This window comes from Somniosus microcephalus, chromosome 21 (assembly GCF_052327205.1).
Source record: "Somniosus microcephalus isolate GS21.2 chromosome 21, FLI_Smic_1.0, whole genome shotgun sequence".
In the NCBI taxonomy this organism is placed as follows: domain Eukaryota; kingdom Metazoa; phylum Chordata; class Chondrichthyes; order Squaliformes; family Somniosidae; genus Somniosus; species Somniosus microcephalus.
The window spans coordinates 80413265-80432590 of record NC_141007.1 but is presented as its reverse complement, the minus strand read 5'-3'; the positions used below and the strand labels follow the sequence as shown (position 1 = coordinate 80432590).

The 19326-nt window shown below is 48.6% G+C and overlaps 1 protein-coding gene across 3 annotated transcripts in view; it reads left to right on the top strand.

The window, feature by feature from the left end:
* prpsap1 (phosphoribosyl pyrophosphate synthetase-associated protein 1) overlaps positions 1 to 19326 on the top strand; it is a 62074-nt gene that overhangs the window by 29627 nt on the left and 13121 nt on the right. For all 3 annotated transcript variants that reach the window (XM_085964039.1, XM_085964037.1, XM_085964038.1), the window contains 5 exons: positions 3054 to 3120; positions 4285 to 4457; positions 5011 to 5126; positions 14457 to 14512; positions 17036 to 17181. In XM_085964039.1, the coding sequence (XP_085820165.1) occupies positions 3054 to 3120; positions 4285 to 4457; positions 5011 to 5126; positions 14457 to 14512; positions 17036 to 17181 (558 nt within the window). The remainder of the gene's footprint in view (positions 1 to 3053; positions 3121 to 4284; positions 4458 to 5010; positions 5127 to 14456; positions 14513 to 17035; positions 17182 to 19326) is intronic.

Genomic DNA, 19326 nt, shown 5'->3' with positions numbered 1-19326 from the left:
CACTTCGTGATCCAGCGATCGCATCCGCTGATAAGGGCCGCACTCGGGCGATCGCGGCGAAGATAAGGGCCGCACTCGGGGGCTGAAGGGAGACGGCGTCGGGGGACGGGTGAAGACCGCCAAGCGCGGGAAAACCGCCATTTTGTGGGCGGAGGACGACGGCAAGAGCGGGAAGCCGCCATCTTTGATAACAAGTAAAGAAAATAAAATCTGAGAAATTGCAAATCTACAATGCCTAAACACGGGAATATTAGCACCTTTGATAGTGACCTCGAAGATTGGGCCATATATGTTGAAAGAGTAAAAAATTATTGTAAGGCCAATAAAATTCGTGACCAAGATAAAGCTCTAACATTATTAAATTTAATGGGTGCGAAGACATACGGGCAATTGAAACACCTGTTATCACCAGATGAACCGGCGGATAAGACGTTCGATGAGATTGTTACTGTCCTGAAAGATCATCTAAACCCCACGCCGCTGATGCTAGCGGAACGATTTAAATTTTACGACAGAAGGCAGCTACAGCATGAAAGCAATGCTGAATATTTGCTGGAATTGCGTAAATTAGCGAAATATTGCCAGTTTGGAACGGGACTGACAGATGCACTACGAGACAAATTTGTGTGTGGTTTATTTAAACAGGATACACAAAAGCGACTGCTCGAGGAGAATGAGCTGACGCTTGAGAAGGCGGTCACTATGGCAGCAGCACACGAAGCCGCAGCGAGAGGCACGGCAGTAATGCAGCTACGGTCACCGGAGCTCAGTGCACACAAATTGGGTGTGAGTTCTGGCAAATGTTATCGTTGTGGAAAGACAACGCATGATCAGAACCAGTGTTGGTTTAAAAACCAAGAATGTAGAACTTGTGGTAGGCTTGGACATATAGCTAGAGTATGCAGGTCAGGGAAGAAGACCAGCAACAAGAAGTCACCGCAAGGAAAATACGCAAAGGTACACAAGGTGACCGACCAGGAGTCCAATTCAGACGCTAGCAGTAATGAACTGGCTAGCTTAAGCTGTAATGAACTGGCTAGCTTAAGAGTACTCAACGCTGGTAAGGGTGCAGACCTCCAGACAATTTGGGTCACTTCAGATAGAAGGAGTCCAAGCAAAACTGGAATTGGACACTGGATCGGCATTGACGGTCATAAATAAGAAAGATTACGGAAAGTTATTCCAACATATTCCCCTACAGGATACGGGGATTATATTGAAAACATACACTGGGCAAAGAGTGTACCCCATCGGGAAAATAGAGGTTGCAGTGGTCCACAAGGGCGAAGACAGTCAAATAATGGACTTATATGTGATATCTGAAGGAGGTCCTCCACTACTGGGACGGGAGTGGATTAGGAAAATGAATATGGACTGGCATTTCCGACAAACAATAACGAGTGAGAACTCGGTGAAGATAGTCGGCCCAGACTCTGGAACGGATGATGGTAAGCCCAACTCGGGTGCAAAAGACAAAGTTTCAGCACAGAATTCCACTGAGCAACAACAACATAGTTTAACTGTGGATTCTGAGTCTGGCAAGTCTACTGATGTGCCCATTTCTGAGGGACACCGGGCTCGAACTCAACTCCATTTCAAACTACAACAGCAATTAGAACAAATGCTTCGCCGTTTTGAGCAAGAGTTGAATGCAACGAAAGAGTTCTTTGATATAGAGTTGGAGAATCTGGAAAGACAACAGAAGCAGCTGATGGAGAAAATGGAGCAGGAGCACACAAAACGTCTGATGTCAGAGGAGTTAACGGTCAGCCAACTCCTGCATATGCTGAAGGACAGGACTCTGAAATGGGAAAAACTTGAACACGAACTTCAATATTCAAACGAAAGGGGTTCGGAGCTCTCAAAGGTTATTGGAAGAGCTGAGGTGGCAACACAGACTGAGATGACTGCAACAGAGCAGCCCTTGGATGCCAAAAGTACACTGACTCACGTCAACGTAGAACAACAGACCGCTGAAACAGCTGCTCCGGTAGAGGGATTGAATAGTCCGATCAATCAATCTCCAAAAGAAGTTGAAGTAGTAAAATCTCAAATGAGGTCATTAGTAAACGACTTGCTGAAAGCCCAGAAAAAGCTGGATGAAGAGGTACGCATGAAGAAGTCTCTTCAGGAAAGATGTCTGGACTTGGAACAAAAGCTGGCTAACGCCCAGCTGGGTATGGAGGAAATAGAAGACCCTCTCGCTGGCCTAGATCAGGACGACACCGAATATTACTATGTCCTGTCCTGCCCAACTTGTAACTTCGACTCCCACCATACAGAAATCATGGAGGAGCACCGAAAGTCTACGGAACATCGGGAGAAGGTGGCTCTACTACGGAAAAAGGAGGAAGAGAAGGAGGAACTGCGCATGCAGCTGGCAGCTGACAGTGGAGCCCAGAGAGTCTCCAAGAAGCAGAAAAGGAAAAGTCGAAACAGAAGATGACCCATCTGAACCATTATTACCTCTACCAGATCACACACGTGGTCCCTCCGAACGGAGCCAATTCAGTTCGGAAGTTCAAACTGTTAAATCCATGGAAGGACTATTGAATGAGTCACTCCAGCAACGTGAACCGACTACACCACAGAGATTGAATCTGTGAACTGTTTTCCGCAGAGACTGAATCTGTGATCTGTTTTGACATGAAGTTATCTATGTTATTCTGTTATGTAAACCTGAAGTTATATATGTATATATGTTATTACGTTATGTTAAATGGGGAGATGACTGTAAAGCTAGGAAGGGAGGAATGTTGTGTATGTAATATGTGTGCTACTTTGAACCTATGGACAGGACTGCACTACTTGTAGGGCGTAGTGATACGCAGTACCACTCCTGGCCATAGGGGTATAAATAGTACTGTGGGTACTGATCTCCCCTCAGTTCCCGCCTGTGGGCATGAAGTAAAGACCTACGTATAGTCCCTACCTCCAACCAGTAAAGACCTGTTTTTATTGTTACTCATTAGTCTGTGTCTTAATTAACTAAATAATTCACAGACTTAACAGGTGGCCTCTGATTTCTCAGTGTGTTGTATTGTGTCTCGCAGAAACCAGGGTGGAAATAAAGGAATCAGTTCGTGGGCAGGATATTTTCATCATACAGACCATCTCGCGGTAAGTGTAGCCCATCCGTTGCGTGTCGTCGGGGTGGGGGGAGGGGGTGCGGTGTGGTCTGTGTGGGGGGGGGGGGTGCGGGCGCTGTGTGGGGTTGGAGGGGGCGGGTGTCGTTGTGTCTTGGGGGGGGGGGGGTAAATTGGGGGGGGCTCCTATCCTAGGGCAGTAATACAGGCTATTAGCTGCAGCTGGGGGCTGGATACAAGGTTCAAAGTCAGCGAGTGGGCCACTCACTCACTGCATTACAGAAAACAAGCAGGCTCGGAGCTTGCAATGTGTTTATCTTCTGTATTGCTGTGGAATTGATGTATTCCTGCCTGATATTTGCTTCCAGGGTTTACAAATAAACAAATTACTGAGGACACCAAAATGTAACTTTTTGCAGCATCACTCACGGTGTGAGTTTCTCCACAGTGTGTCTCTGTGGTGGGTGACGGGGATAGTGTTTTGCTTTATGTGGGTTACGTTTTCCCGTTCTATAATGACGCAAAGAACGAGCAGGAGGAGCCCTTTCCTCACATTCCTCTGCAATATTGAGGTGAGACCCTCGGCATTATTCACTGCTCTGTGTTCTGTGCACAACACAGTGTCTGGTGAATATTTATTCATTTGTCTCCTCCCCCCCCCGTTCCCCTCTCTCTCCCCCCCCCCTCCCCCTCTCTCTCCCCCCCCCCTCCCCCGTTCCTCTCTCTCTCTCTCCCCCCCCCCCCCCCCCCCTTCCCCTCCCCAGCTCAGACTTCAGTTCTTTAAATTTCCCAGCCATTGAGAAACGGGTACACTTGAACTTGTATGTCAAAATCCACCAATCAGGGAGCAGTCTTTCCCACCCCTCCTCACCAAAGGACTTGGGTGAGCTGAAGTTATATCGGGTTTGTGGGCTGGATCGGAGTAGCTTGTTTGCCGTGACACCAGCCCGACTGCCTAATGGAGGCAGAGACTCTGGAGGCAGAGACAGTTAAGATGCTGCGATGGGGATTGTGAGCGGCTCTGGAGGGTTGGGCCAAATGGCCTCCCTCACTTGTACTTATCTTTGTTTTTGCAGATAGATAAGCAAAATGTGAGTGTTCTGTTAATGGCTGTGCTGGCGAATACACTGCTGGAGTTGAGTGAACCTGCGCTATTGCTGAAAGACTCTGGCCAGGCTAACGAATTGCTGTTTTGCAGAGATGTTAACACGGCTGTAATGGAATTACTGATCATGGCCTACGCCTGCAAAACCTCGTGTGCCCGGAACATCATTGGTGTCATTCCCTACTTCCCCTATAGCAAGCAGTGTAAGATGAGGAAGAGGGGCTCCATCGTCTGTAAACTACTTGCGTGCATGTTGGCCAAAGCAGGTGAGCAATGTGAGGGGAAGGGGGCAGAGTTGGTGCGGTGCTCTGCGGGGGCGGGTGCGGTGCTCTGCGGGTGCGGTGCTCTGCCGGGGCGGGTGCTCTGCCGGGGCCGGTGCTCTGCTCTGCGGGGGCGGGTGCTCTGCCGGGGGCGGTGCTCTGCCGGGGGCGGTGCTCTGCCGGGGCGGTGCTCTGCCGGGGCGGGGCTCGGCCGGGGCGGGGCTCGGCCGGGGCGGGGCTCTGCGGCCCGCGTCGCTTCCAGTTAGAAACGTCGACTCTGCTGTTCACTCTGCAAAATTATAAATTCCTTGGCGTGTGTAATAAAGAGAGGTGGAGAGAGATGCAGGAAATGTTTACTGTCTTTCTCCTCTCCTGTGCAACCGTTCCATTAAAGGTGGCTGTGTTTACCTCTCTACTGAGTGAAGCAAGGGGACAGTGGCGACCTGATGGTAGGCGGGTGGGGTTGTGTTGAAGCAGGTTCAATACTAAAGCCTGTTCTGGCCTCAGTTTAAAACTTGTTTGTTGGTGAAACTTGTGTGGTTGTGCGCTGTGTCCTCAGGTTTAACCCACATTATCACAATGGACCTGCATCAGAAGGAGATCCAGGGCTTCTTCAACATTCCTGTCGACAACCTTCGAGCGTCTCCATTTCTACTGCAGTACATCCAGGATGAGGTGAGATTGTGGGGCCTTACGCCACCTGGTGGTGGGCACAGCAAGCAGCCAGCACTGAGAACATAAGAAATAGGAGCAGGATTCGGCCCGTCAAGCCTGCTCTGCCATTCAATAAGATCATGGTTGATCTACCTCATCTCCACTTTCCTGCACTATCCCCATATCCCCATATCCCTTGATTCCCTTAATATTCAAAAATCTATCAATCTCTCTCTTGAATATACTCAACGACTGAGCCTCCACAGCCCTCTGGGGCAGAGAATTCCAAAGATTCACCACCCTCTGAGTGAAGAAATTTCTCATCTCAGTCCTGAATGGCCGATCCCTTATTCTGAGACTGTGACCCCTGGTTCTAGACTCCCCAGCCAGGGGAAACATCCTCCCTGCATCTACCCTGTCAAGCCTCGTAAGAATTTTGTATGTTTCAATGAGATCACCTCTCATTCGTCTAAAGTCCAGAGAATTCAGGCCTAGTCTACTCAATCTGTCCTCATAGGACAATCCTGCCATCCCAGGAACCAGTCTGGTGAACCTTTGTTGCACTCCCTCTATAGCAAGTATATCCTTCCTTCGGTAAGGAGACCAAAACTGTACACAGTACTCCAGGTGTGGTCTCACCAGGGCCCGATATAATTGCAGTAAGACATCTTTACTCGTCTACGCAAATCCTCTTGTAATAAAGGCCAACATACCATTTGCCTTCCTAATTGCTTGCTGTACCTGCATGTTAACTTTCAGTGATTCGTGTACAAGGACACCCAGGTCCCTCTGAACAACATTTCCCAATCTCTCACCATTTAAAAAATACTCTGCTTTTCTATTTTTCCTACCAAAGTGGATAACTTCACATTTCATAGTCATAATGGCACAGAAGGAGGCCATTCGGCCCATCGAGTCCGTGCAGGCTCTTTGTCGAGCAATCCAGTCAGTCCCATTCCCCCGCTCTATCCCCGTAGCCCTGCAAGTTTATTTCTCTCAAGTGCCTATCCAGTCTCCCCTTGAAAACATCGAGTGTCTCCGCTTCCATTACTTCCGTCAGCAGCGAGTTCCAGGTCCTCACCACTCGCTGCATAAAAATGTTTTTCCTCACGTTTTCCCCCCCCCCTGTATCTCTTGCCCAAAACCTTAAATCTGTGTCCCCTGGTCCTTGTACCATCAACTAGTGGGAACAGCCTCCCTGTCTAGCCTATCCAAACCCGTCATAATCTTGTACACCTCTCAAATCACCCCTCAACCTCCTTTGCTCTAATGAAAACAAATCCAGCTTCTCCAACCTGTCCTTTGTAGCTAAGATTCCCCCATCCCCGGAACCATTCTGGTAAATCTCCTCTGCACCCTCTCAAGGGCCTTCACATCCTTCCTAAAGTGTGGTGAGCAGAACTGGACCCAATACTTCAGTTGTGGCCTAACCAGCACTTTATAAAGGTTCAGCATAACTTCTCCTCTACTTTTGTACTTAATACCTCTGTTTATGAAGCCCAAGATCCCATATGCTTTGTTAACCACTCTCTCAATATGTCCTGCCACCTTCAGGGACCTATGCACATTAACTCCCAGGGCCCTCAGTCCCTGCACACTCTTTAAAACTGTGCCATTAAGTGTATATTGCCTCTCCCTGTTCCTTCTGCTAAAATGCATCACCTCACCCTTCTATGTATTAAATTCCATCTGCCCATTCTGCTAGCCTTTCTATGTCCTGTTGCAGTCGATTGATATCATCACTGTTTGCCACACCCCCAAGATTGGTGTCATCAGCAAATTTGGAAATTCTACAACACTGGCACCTATCCGACAATGTGGAAAACTGCCCAGGTATGCCCTTTCCACAAAAAGCAGGACAAATCCAATCCGGCCAATTACCACCTCATCAGTCTACTCTCAATCATCAGCAAAGTGATGGAAGGTGTCATCGACAGTGCTATCAAGTGGCACTCACCAATAACCTGCTCACGGATGCCCAGTTTGGGTTCTGCCAAGACCACTTGGCTCCCGACCTTATTACAGCCTTGGTCCAAACATGGACAAAGGAGATGAATTCCAGAGGTGAGGTGAGAGTGACTGCCCTTAACATCAAGGCAGCACTTGACCGAGTGTGGCATCAAGGAGCCCTAGTAAAACTGAAGTCAATGGGAATCAGGAGGAAAACGCTCCACTGGCTGGAGTCATACCTAGCACAAAGGAAGATGTTTGTGGTGGTTGAAGGTCAATCATCACAACCCCAGGACATCGCTGCAGGAGTTCCTCAGGGCAGTGTCCTAGGCCCAACCATCTTCAGCTGCTTCAACAATGACCTTCCCTCTAACAAGGTCAGAAATGGGGATGTTCGCTAATGACTGCAGTGTTCAGCGCCATTCACAACTCCTCAGATAATGAAGCATTCCATGACCGCATGCAACAAGACCTGGACAATGTTCAGGCTTGGGTTGATAAGTGGCAGGTAATATTCGCGCCACAGAAGTGCCAGGCAATGACCATCTCCAACAAGCGAGAGTCCAACCACCTCCCCATGACATTCAGTGGCATTACCGTCGCCAAATCCCCCAACATCAACATCCTGGGGGGTCACCATTGACAAGAAACTTAACTGGACCAGTGTGTGGTTGGTCAAGAGCGGGGTCAGAGGCTGGGTATTCTGCAGCGAGTGTCTCACCTCCTGACTCCCCCAAAGCCTTTCAACCATCTACAAGCACAAGTAAGGAGTGTGATGGAATACTCTCCACTTGCTTGGATGAGTGCAGCTCCAACAACACTCAAGAAGTTTGACACCATCCAGAACAAAGCAGCCTGCTTGATTGGCACCCCATCCACCACCTTAAACATTCACTCCCTCCACCACCGGCGTACCGTGGCTGCAGTGTGTACCATTTACAAGATGCACTACAGCAACTCGCCAAGGTTTCTTCAGCAGCACCTCCCAAACCCGCGACCTTTTCCACCTAGAAGGACAAGGGCAGCAGGCGCATGGGAACACCACCACCTCCAAGTCACACACCATCCCGACTTGGAAGTATATCGCTGATCCTTTGTCGCTGGGTCAAAATCCTGGAACTCCCTCCATAACACCACTGAGGGAGTACCTTCACCACATGGACTGCAGTGGTTCAAGAAGGCAGCTCACCGCCATCGTCTCCAGGGCAATTAGGGATGGGCAATAAATGCTGGCCTTGCCAGCGACGCCCATGTCCCATAAACGAATAAAAACAAGTAGTGTAGGCAAAAAGGAGCAACTCCTTCGCCCTCTTCTCTGAATTCCCACTCTTTCCAAATTCCCAAATAAAACAGCCTGTTTAAGTACACTGTTTTAATCCCACTCTGTGCTCTGCAGAAATGTTGACTTTTATACACTAGGAGCCCCACCCAATTTACAAGTGTAGACTCCACTCCCCTGCTCCTGGTGATTGGCGCCTATTCAAGACAAACACTTACAGCTGACTGACCGTTAACTACCACTGGCAGGCAGCTTCCGTTAACTACAGTTTTTAAAGTTCTAGGTTAAAATCAAAATCTTAAACTAAATTTCGCTTTTTATATCTAGTACTTACCATGAATTCCCACTCTTTCCAAATTCCCAAATAAAACACTTTAAGTCCATTCCGTTTAATCCCGCTCTGTGCAGACCGCTTCTCCCTGTACCTGCTAATGTGCTGTTTTCAGATCTAATTGGACATCGCGTGATTAAAGTTTAGTAGGAGATCATTTGGCCAGTTGTTTGTGCCGTCTCTGCTAGAGAAATTCAGAACTAATCCACTGCCCCACTCTTTCCATAACCCTGTGTTTTCCTCTGATTCAAATATTCATCCAATTTTCCCTTTAAAAGATGCAGCAGTCTCTGCCTCAACCACTCACTGGGGAAACGCATTCCATGCTCCAGTAAGCCTCTGTGTAAAATAAATTCCTTCCAACCTTTTTCATTTTTGGTCATTTTAAATTGCTGGCTGTTCGTTACTGACTCCCCGGCCAGAGGAAGTAGATGTTCCCTAGTCACTCTACAAAACCTGTCGTCATTTAAAATCCTCGCTTAAATCTCCTTCCCTTCTCTGCTCTATAATCAAAGTATTTTGTTTCACCTGATAACTCTAGTTTCCCATTCTTGGCATCCTCCTGGTGAATCAATGTCTTTCTTCAATGTCCGGTCCATAATGGGGCATCCAGAATTGCGCACAGCACTCTGGCCTGACCACTGCCTTGTGCCAATCCATCATTACTTTATTACCTGTCTACTCCATGCCCCTCTTTAAAGTCCAAACCATCTGTAAAACCGAGAACAACTGGTCCCAGCAGTGCCCCTGTCGAAGTCTCGACTTCCGAGTAAGACTCGTTAAACACAAAGTATCGTCAAAGGAAGACTTTATTAGTTCTTGTATACAAGGGAAGCGGACATGTAGACAATGGCTACGCTGACCACTTCTCAGATCACAGGCAAAAGGTAACATTTTTATAGTTAAAGCAAGCCTTGAGAATCACATGATCGAAGTCTGAGATCATAATTAGTAATAAGAAAAATATAGTGTTAGTCAAACTGTAATCAAGGATAAAAAGGACTGGAACAAAAGGAATGCCTACAGATGGGGTTATCTAATCTATAAGTTCTGTTCTTCTCTGACTCCCCATCCTGGTTTATACATGACTCAAGGGCTTTCTTCATCTAACTATGAGAAAGAGATAGGGAGGCTAGCAGTATGTATCTTTGGAGGTCTTTGTTCTAATTAACAGTTGAGATCATTTTGTTAATTGGAGAGTTCTGCTTTTTCAGCAGAACTAGCAATTACTAATCTATGGAAGCCATTTTGTGTTTTCTGTTCTGTACCTTGGGAAGCCATTTTGTAATATAAAAGTACACTTCCTCACCCCCCAGGGTAGACCCTGCTCCAACCCTTCTCCAATCTCAGCAGCACCCGCCAACCTAACCCTTTCTATTCTGTACCTCAAATTTCCATCCATGCTGCTACATTTCTTTTCAACCATATGTCGGAATTTTTGTAACCAGCCTCTTGAGACACGGTATACTTTCTGAAAATCCATACACACCCCATCCACTGATCCATACACACCCCATCCACTGATCCATACACACCCCATCCACTGCATTCCCTTTAAGTATTTGTTTCTCCAAAAAGAAGACTCTCATACAAACTTACTTTCTTTCTTCCTCTTTGCCTCTGAAAATAGAAGATTAAGAAGGGGGATGAGTGAAATGTCTAATTGAGGAAGTGTAATTCGGGACAACTGCACCGTGCAGTCAGGACCCAGCAGTATGAGCGGTACTGCTGCTGGAGTGTTTCCACACTGGGTGAATGCTGAGGCTTCTGTTGTTTATGCATTAATTTACATTTTTTTGTGGGTGGAGGGGGTTATTGAAGAATACAAAATTTGTTGATAGGTACACGTTCTCTCTGGTTAATGGGATGTTAGTGTACAATCTTCGGAGCACAGGAGGAGGCCATTCAACCCATCGGGCCTGCACCAACTCTGCAAGAGCTCCTCACTTAGTCCTATATCCTGGCCTTTATCATTTGTTCTTTTTTCAAATATTTATCCACTTCCCTTTATAAAAGCTTCCACTGCTGTTTCTGGATGGGATTTCCATGTCCTGACAATCCTCTTTGTAATAAATAAATTCATCTAACCTCTCCTGTTGTTCTTTTGCTGATTTTAAATTATACACTGTAGTTACTGACACACAGACCAGTGGATGTAGTTTTTCCTGATTTCCTTATTAAAGTCTTTCATAATTTTGAGCTTCTCTGTTCCAATGTAACCATTTCTTTAGTCTTTCTTCACAATTAAAGCTTCTCATCCCTTGCTTCATCTTAGTCAGTCTTTTCTACACCCTTCCCCGAACTGGACACTGTTCAAACTGTGACCTAATCACTGGTTTCTATAGAGTTATACAGCACAGAAAGAGGCCCTTCGGCCCATCGTGTCTGCGCCGTCCATCAAGCCCTGTCCAATCTAATCCCATTTTCCAGCATTTGGTCCATAGCCTTGTATGCAATGGCATTTCAAGTGCTCATCCAAATGCTTCTTGAATGTTGAGGGTTCCTGCCTCTACCACCCTTTCAGGCAATGAGTTCCAGATTCCAACCACCCTCTGGGTGAAAAAGTTCCTCCTCAAATCCCCTCTAAACCTCCTGCCCCTTACCTTGAATCTATGCCCCCTTGTTATTGACCCCCCTACTAAGGGGAAAAGTTCCTCTTTATCTGCCCTATCTATGCCCCTCATCATTTTGTACACCTCAATCAGGTCCCCCCTCAGCCTTCTTTGCTCCAAGGAAAACAACCCCAGCCTGTTTAGTCTTTCTTCATAGCTGAGGCGCTCCATCCCAGGTAACATCCTGGTGAATCTTCTCTGCACCCTCTCCAAAGCAATCACATCCTTCCTATAGTGAGGCGACCAGAACTGCACACAGTACTCCAGCTGTGGCCTTACCAGCGTTTTGTACAGCTCCATCATAACCTCCCTGCTCTTGCCTTCATTAGCCGAGGCATAGAATATAAGTATCCCATATGCCTTTTTAACCACCTTATCTACCTGTTCCGCTGCCTTCAGGGATCTATGTACATGTACACCAAGGTCCCTCTGTACTTCCTAGGGTCCTACCACTCATTGTGTATTCCCTTGCCTTATTTGTCCGTCCAAAATGCATCACCTCGCACTTTTCAGGGTTAAATTCCATTTGCCACTTTTCCGCCCATCTGACCAACCCGTTTATATCGTCCTGTAGCCTGAGGCTTTCCTCCTCGCAATTTACCACCCCACCAATTTTCGTGTCATCTGCGAACTTCTGATCATACCTTTTACATTCTCATCCAAATCATTTATGTAGATCACAAACAGCAAGGGACCCAGCACCGATCCCTGAGGTACCCCACTGGACACAGGCTTCCAGTCACAAAAGCAACCTTCGACCATCACCCTCTGCCTCCTGCCACTCAGCCAGTTTAGGATCCAACGTGCCAAGGCACCCTGGATCCCATGGGCTCTTACCTTCTTGACCAGTCTCCTATGCGGGACTTTGTCAAAAGCCTTGCTGAAGTCCATGTATACCACATCCACCGCATTTCCCTCATCCACCCCCCTAGTCACCCCCTCGAAAAATTCAATCAGATTGGTCAGACATGATTTACCCTTGACAAAGCCATGCTGACTATCCCCGATTAATCCTTGCCTCTCCAAGTGGAGACTAATTTTGTCCCTCAGAATTTTTTCCAATAATTTCCCTACCACAGATGTTAGGCTCACTGGCCTGTAATTCCCTGGTTTATCCCTGCTACCCTTCTTGAATAATGGTACTACGTTAGCTGTTCTCCAGTCCTCTGGTACATCCCCTGTGGCCAGAGAGGTTCTGAAAATTTGTGTCAGAGCCCCAGCAATCTCCTCCTTTTGCCTCACACAGCAGCCTGGGTTACATCTCGTCTGGGCCTGGGGATTTATCCACTTTTTGGCCTGCTAAAACCGCTAGTACCTCCTCCCTCTCGATGCTAATATGTTCAAGTATATCACAGTCCCCTTGCCCGATTTCTATGTCTGCATCGTCTTTCTCCATAGTGAACACAGATGCAAAAAATTCATTTAAAACCCCGCCTACATCATCTGGCTCTACACACAGATTGCCACTTTGGTCCCTAATGGGCCCTACCCTTTCCCTGGTTATCCTCTTGCCCTTAATATACTTATAAAGCATCTTAGGATTTTCCTTTATTTTGCTCGCCAGTGTTATTTCATGGCCCCTCCTCGCTCTCCTAATTTCTTTTTTAAGTATGCCCCTGCACTTTTTATACTCCTCTAGGGCTTCCTCCGTCTTTAGTCTTTTGTAACTGCCAAAAGCCCCCCTTTTTTTCCTAATGCATTTTTGTATATCCCTTGTCATCCAAGGTTCCCTTTGCTTGTTGGTCCCACCCTTGACCTTTACGGGAACATGTTGGCGTTGTACTCTCTCTATTTCCCTTCTGAAAGTCTCCCACTGCTTTGATGTGGATTTTCCTATAAGTAGCTGCTCCCAGTCCACTTTGGCCAGATCCTGCCTTATCATATTAAAATCAGCCTTCCCCCAATTTAGAACCCTTATTTCCAGGCCGTCTTTGTCTTTTTCCATGACCACCTTAAATCTCACCGAATTATGGTCACTGTCGCCAAAATGCTCTCCTACTGACACTTCCACCACTTGCCCGGCTACATTCCCTAGAATTAGGTCCAGTACCGCCCCCTCTCTTGTAGGACTTTCTACATGCTGGCTCAAAAAGCTCTCCTGGATGCACTTTAAGAATTCCGCACCCTCTAAGCCTTTCACACTCTGACTATCCCAGTTAATATTGGGGAAGTTGAAATCCCCCACTATTATTAACCTATTATTTTCGCACTTCTCTGAGATTTGCCTACATATCTGTTCCTCTATCTCCCCCTGACTGTTTGGGGGCCTATAGTACACTCCCAGCAAAGTGCTTGCCCCCTTTTTGTTTTTAAGTTCTACCCATATGGCCTCATTTGAGGAACCCGCTAATATATCATCCCTCCTTACAGCAGTAATTGACTCCTTAATTAATATTGTGACACCCACTCCTCTTTTACACCCCCCTCTGTCTCGCCTGAAGATTCTATACCTTGGAATATTGAGCTGCCAGTCCTGACCCTCCCTCAACCATGTCTCTGTGATAGCAACAATATCATACTCCCATGTGTTCAACAACAACTTCAGTTCATCCACCTTATTTGCAAGACTCCTTGCATTAAAATAAATGCCTTCCAGCCTTGCCATATTCCCTTTTGCCTTCACATATTTGCTCTGCCTTCCCAGCTGACTTGTTTTTTCCTCCGTATTTGGCTGTAAATCACCCCCTACTATAGCTCCACTCTGTATCCCATCCCCCTGCCAAGTTAGTTTAAACCCCCCCCCCCCCCCGCCAACAGTGCTAGCAAACCTCCCCGCAAGGATATTGATCCCCCTCTGGTTCAGGTGTAAACCGTCCGACTTGTACAAGTCCCACCTTGCAGCATTATCTCTTTACTCACTGCCCCTACTGTTCAACAATGTACTGCAGAGGAGTTACAATCAAGGTCCGACCGCTCCCTGTGGTGGCCAACTCTTTGGGTCCTGTGAGCTACCACTTTAGCCACAATGTTTTGTGAGAGACCTTATCCAATGTTTTCTGAAAGTCCACGTCAGACCTCCTCGAAGACTGTTGGCAAACTTGTGCAGTGTTCCGTGAAGTTTCGTTGCTACCGGTTGGAAACCGCCTTTGGAGCTAGTCACGGTCATGTGAGTTATAGAACTGATACTGAAGCAAGTTCGATCTCCAGCAGTTTCTGAAACTCGAAATTCTTTCTTACAGATTCATGATTACAGGAATGCAATTATTGTCGCAAAGTCCCCAGCTGCTGCCAAGAGGTAAGGATGATCTGTTCCATTCAGTAGCTGGGACCCAGAGTGTAATCCCACAGGGGAATGGGGAGTATGCCATGGCCTTGCCCCTTCCTACAACCCTCCCAGATCTCTGCGCTCTTCCAACTCTGGACTCTCCGATTTTAATCGCTCCACCATTGGCGCCGTGCCTTCAGCTGCCTGGATCCCAAGATCTGGAATTCCTTCCCTAAAACCTCTCCACCTCTTCTCCTCTCTCCTCCTTTAAGAACGCTCCTTAAAACCTACCTCTTTGATCAAGCTTTTGGTCACCTGTCTCAATATCTCCTTGTGTGGCTTGGGGTCAAATTTTGTTTGATAATCGCTCCTGTGAAGCGCCTTGGGACGTTATACTACGTTAATGGCGCTATTTAAATAAATAATTCTGTTGTTTTGTAATGACTTACAACGGGTGTTTTGTATCCAGGCATTCCATAAGCAGCAAGTGAGATATATGAGCAGTTAATCTGTTTGCTGAGGAGGCCCGAAACATCAGGCGAACTCCCTGCTCTTCATTCAAATAATGCCATCCATGTGAGCAACACTAACAGGCAGACATAGTCTCAGTTTAGTGTCTCATCTGAAAGACGGCCCCTCCGACAGTGCGGCGCTCCCTCAGCACTGCCCCCCCGACAGTGCGGCGCTCCCTCAGCACTGCCCCCCCCGACAGTGCGGCGCTCCCTCAGCACTGCCCCCCCGACAGTGCGGCGCTCCCTCAGCACTGCCCCCCCCGACAGTGCGGCGCTCCCTCAGCACTGCCCCTCCGACAGTGCGGCGCTCCCTCAGCACTGCCCCCCCCCCCCCCCGACAGTGCGGCGCTCCCTCAGCACTGCCCCCCCCCCCGACAGTGCGGCGCTCCCTCAGTACTGCACTGAAGTGTCAGCTGGACTATGTGCTCGAGTTCTGCAGTGGGGTTTGAACCCATGTCTTTCTGACTCTGAGCTGGGAACTACCTTTATCCAAACTACGAGTTTTGAAAAGGCATCTGAACTGTGGGATGAGGCACCTGTCCATATGAATAAGCCTTTATATTGATGGCCCCTAGTTCTGGTCTTGCCCACAAGTGGAAACATCTACCCTATCAAACCCTTTCATAATCTAAAATACCCCTATTGGGTCACCCCTCAGTCTTCTCTTTTCTCAAGAAAAGAGCCCCAGCCTGTTCAGTCTTTCCTGATAGGTGTAACCTCTCAGTCCTGGTATCATTCTAGTGAATCTTTTTTGCACCCTCTCCAGTGCCTCTATATCCTTTTTATAATCTGGAGACCAGAACTGTTCACAGTGCTCCCAGTGTGGTCTGACCAAGGTATACGGAGACCAGAACTGTTCACAGTGCTCCCAGTGTGGTCTAACCAAGGTATACGGAGACCAGAACTGCTCCCAGTGCTCCCAGTGTGGTCTAACCAAGGTATACGGAGACCAGAACTGCTCCCAGTGCTCCCAGTGTGGTCTAACCAAGGTATACGGAGACCAGAACTGCTCACAGTGCTCCCAGTGTGGTCTAACCAAGGTATACGGAGACCAGAACTGCTCACAGTGCTCCCAGTGTGGTCTAACCAAGGTATACGGAGACCAGAACTGCTCACAGTGCTCCCAGTGTGGTCTAACCAAGGTATACGGAGACCAGAACTGCTCCCAGTGTGGTCTAACCAAGGTTCGATACCAGTTTAACATAACCTCTCTGCTTTTCAATCCTATCCCTCTGGAAATGAACCCCAGAGCTTGGTCTGCTTTTTTTATGGTCTTATTAACCTGCGTCACTACTTTTAGTGATTTGTGTATCTGTACCCCCAGATCCCTGCTCCTCTACCCCATTTAGACACTGATTTTCCAAGGATTATGTGACCTCATTCTTCCTACCAAAATGTACCATCTCCCATTCATCTATATTGAAATTCATTGCCAATTACACGCCCATTCTGCAAGTTTGTTAATGCCTTCCTGTATTTTGTCGCAGTCCTCTATTCTACATCCCCTAATTTGGTGTCGTCTGCAAATTTTGAAATTGTAGTTCCGACTCCTGAATCCAAATCATTTATGTAAATGGTGAACAACAGTGGTCCCAGCACCGATCCTTGTGGAACTCCACTTCCCACCTTCCACCAGTCTGAGTAACTACCGTTAATCCCTACAACTAAATGGGAATCTATTAAAATTGTGAATGGCTATAATGAAAATAAAGGCAGTAACCATTCTGAAAGTAACTGACCTGATCCCCTTGACCGACTGAGGTGCCTTAAAACTCCCCGGGGGTTGAGGCATTGGCAGGCTGCACCCTGGACAGTGCCGAGGTTTCACACCCCACCCTCAGCCAATGGTTTCACGATCTGTTGGTGAGTAGTCAGGAGCTGAGGACAGGAAGTGCAGTGTTTACTCAGCTCTCTGTATAGTTCACTAAATGCTCTCATTTTCAGAATCAGTACGGATTCGCTTTAAGTGTTAGACACGTTATGAACAGTTAATGCTTTTGATGTAGAGGATCTGTTGTCTGTTGATGCCCTTCTCTTTTAGAGCACAGTCTTATGCAGAGAGACTACGGCTGGGACTGGCAGTAATACACGGAGAGGCCCAGTACGCAGAGTACGATATGGTGGATGGGCGCCACTCGCCTCCAGCTGTGAAGAACACCACAATACATTCTGGTCTGGAGTTACCATGTAAGAAATATGCTGGGCTGCAATTTCTCAAGATTATTGATGTTTCAGCTTCAAAGGAACTAAGTGTAAAGAGTGAATCTGACGCCTCTCCTGGCAGCCTGTGGGCAGCATTGGTAACCCGCCTCGTGTCCAGCCTGCGGGCCGCATTGGTAACTCCCCCCGTGTCCAGCCTGCGGGCAGTATTGGTAACTCTCCCCGTGTCCAGCCTGCGGGCAGTATTGGTAACTCCCCCCGTGTCCAGCCTGCGGGCAGTATTGGTAACTCCCCCCGTGTCCAGCCTGCGGGCAGTATTGGTAACTCCCCCCGTGTCCAGCCTGCGGGCAGTATTGGTAACTCCCCCCGTGTCCAGCCTGCGGGCAGTATTGGTAACTCTCCCCGTGTCCCGCCTGCGGGCAGTATTGGTAACTCTCCCCGTGTCCAGCCTGTGGGCAGTATTGGTAACTCTCCCCGTGTCCAGCCTGCGGCCGGCATTGGTAACTCTCCCCGTGTCCAGCCTGCGGCCGGCATTGGTAACGTGTCCAGCCTGCGGCCGGCATTGGTAACGTGTCCAGCCTGCGGCCGGCATTGGTAACTCTCCCCGTGTCCAGCCTGCGGCCGGAATTGGTAACTCTCCCCGTGTCCAGCCTGCGGCCGGCATTGGTAACACTCCCCGTGTCCAGCCTGCGGCCGGCATTGGTAACTCTCCCCGTGTCCAGCCTGCGGCCGGCATTGGTAACTCTCCCCGTGTCCAGCCTGCGGCCGGCATTGGTAACTCTCCCCGTGTCCAGCCTGCGGCCGGCATTGGTAACTCTCCCCGTGTCCAGCCTGCGGCCGGCATTGGTAACTCTCCCCGTGTCCAGCCTGCGGCCGGCATTGGTAACTCTCCCCGTGTCCAGCCTGCGGGCGGCATTGGTAACTCTCCCCGTGTCCAGCCTGCGGGCGGCATTGGTAACTCTCCCCGTGTCCAGCCTGCGGGCGGTATTGGTAACTCTCCCCGTGTCCAGCCTGCGGGCGGTATTGGTAACTCTCCCCGTGTCCAGCCTGCGGGCGGTATTGGTAACTCTCCCCGTGTCCAGCCTGCGGGCGGTATTGGTAACTCTCCCCGTGTCCAGCCTGCGGGCGGTATTGGTAACTCTCCCCGTGTCCAGCCTGCGATTACATTTGGGTGTTGCAGTAGTTTGAATTTTGTTCATTAACTTTAGAGAATGATGAACATCACTTGGAAACTCTGCACAGTTAGATTGTTTGTTTTTCTTTTGAAAACTAAACTTGGGAATATCTGCTGCTCTATGAGCTTCCCTGCCCGGAGGTGCTGCACTGACTAACACCCATTGCTCTGATCCGTGTTACTGCAGTTAATCAAATTGATTCCAGCTGATGTGTCTTTAATATCCCAGAGCTGTTCCCAAATACTGTCCTGTGTGCAGTTTTTCTCCTTTTTGTTTCACACCCTTTTTTCCAGACAGGTTTTCAATCCTTCCCTTTCCTGAATGCACTAACTCTTGCGCACATGCTCTGAATGTTGTTTGTGCAGAAGAGCAAGCACGTGCTCTCTCGCACGGCATCTCGCACACTCACTCTCGCACGGCATCTCGCTCTCGCGCGGCATCTCGCTCTCGCGCGGCACCTCGCACACTCGCTCTCGCACGGCAGCTTGCGCTCTTGCTCTCGCGCGGCTGCTCTCGCGCGGCATCTCGTGCGCTCGCTCTCGCGCGGCATCTCGCGCACGCGCTCTCGTAGGTTCTGTTACTCAGTCACACACTCGGTCTCTCGCACACTCTCGTATGCTCTGTCGCTCCATCACAGTCACACTCCGTCACACGCGCGCGCCTGCTTCTGTGCTCTCGCCTACTCCTCCTTTCTCCCTCCCACACTGGATTTTGATTGGATCTGAACCCAAGGCACTGGGTCCAATTGTCATGCTTTAAATGCTGTGCTGCGTCACATCGCCTAACCTGGTACGTACAAGGAATGGAAGCTGGAGCCTTCCTGGCCTCCCTTAACCAATTGGAGATGCTCATGCAATTTAGTGAAGCATCTGGTGACTCCATTTGATGATGTAAGTGTCCCTGAGCTGGTTTGTTTGTGGTGTGGGGAGGCTGGCAGCTGACATTGACTGCTGCTGACTTCACTTTCGCCAGAGCCACGGTTTACATGCCAGGGGAT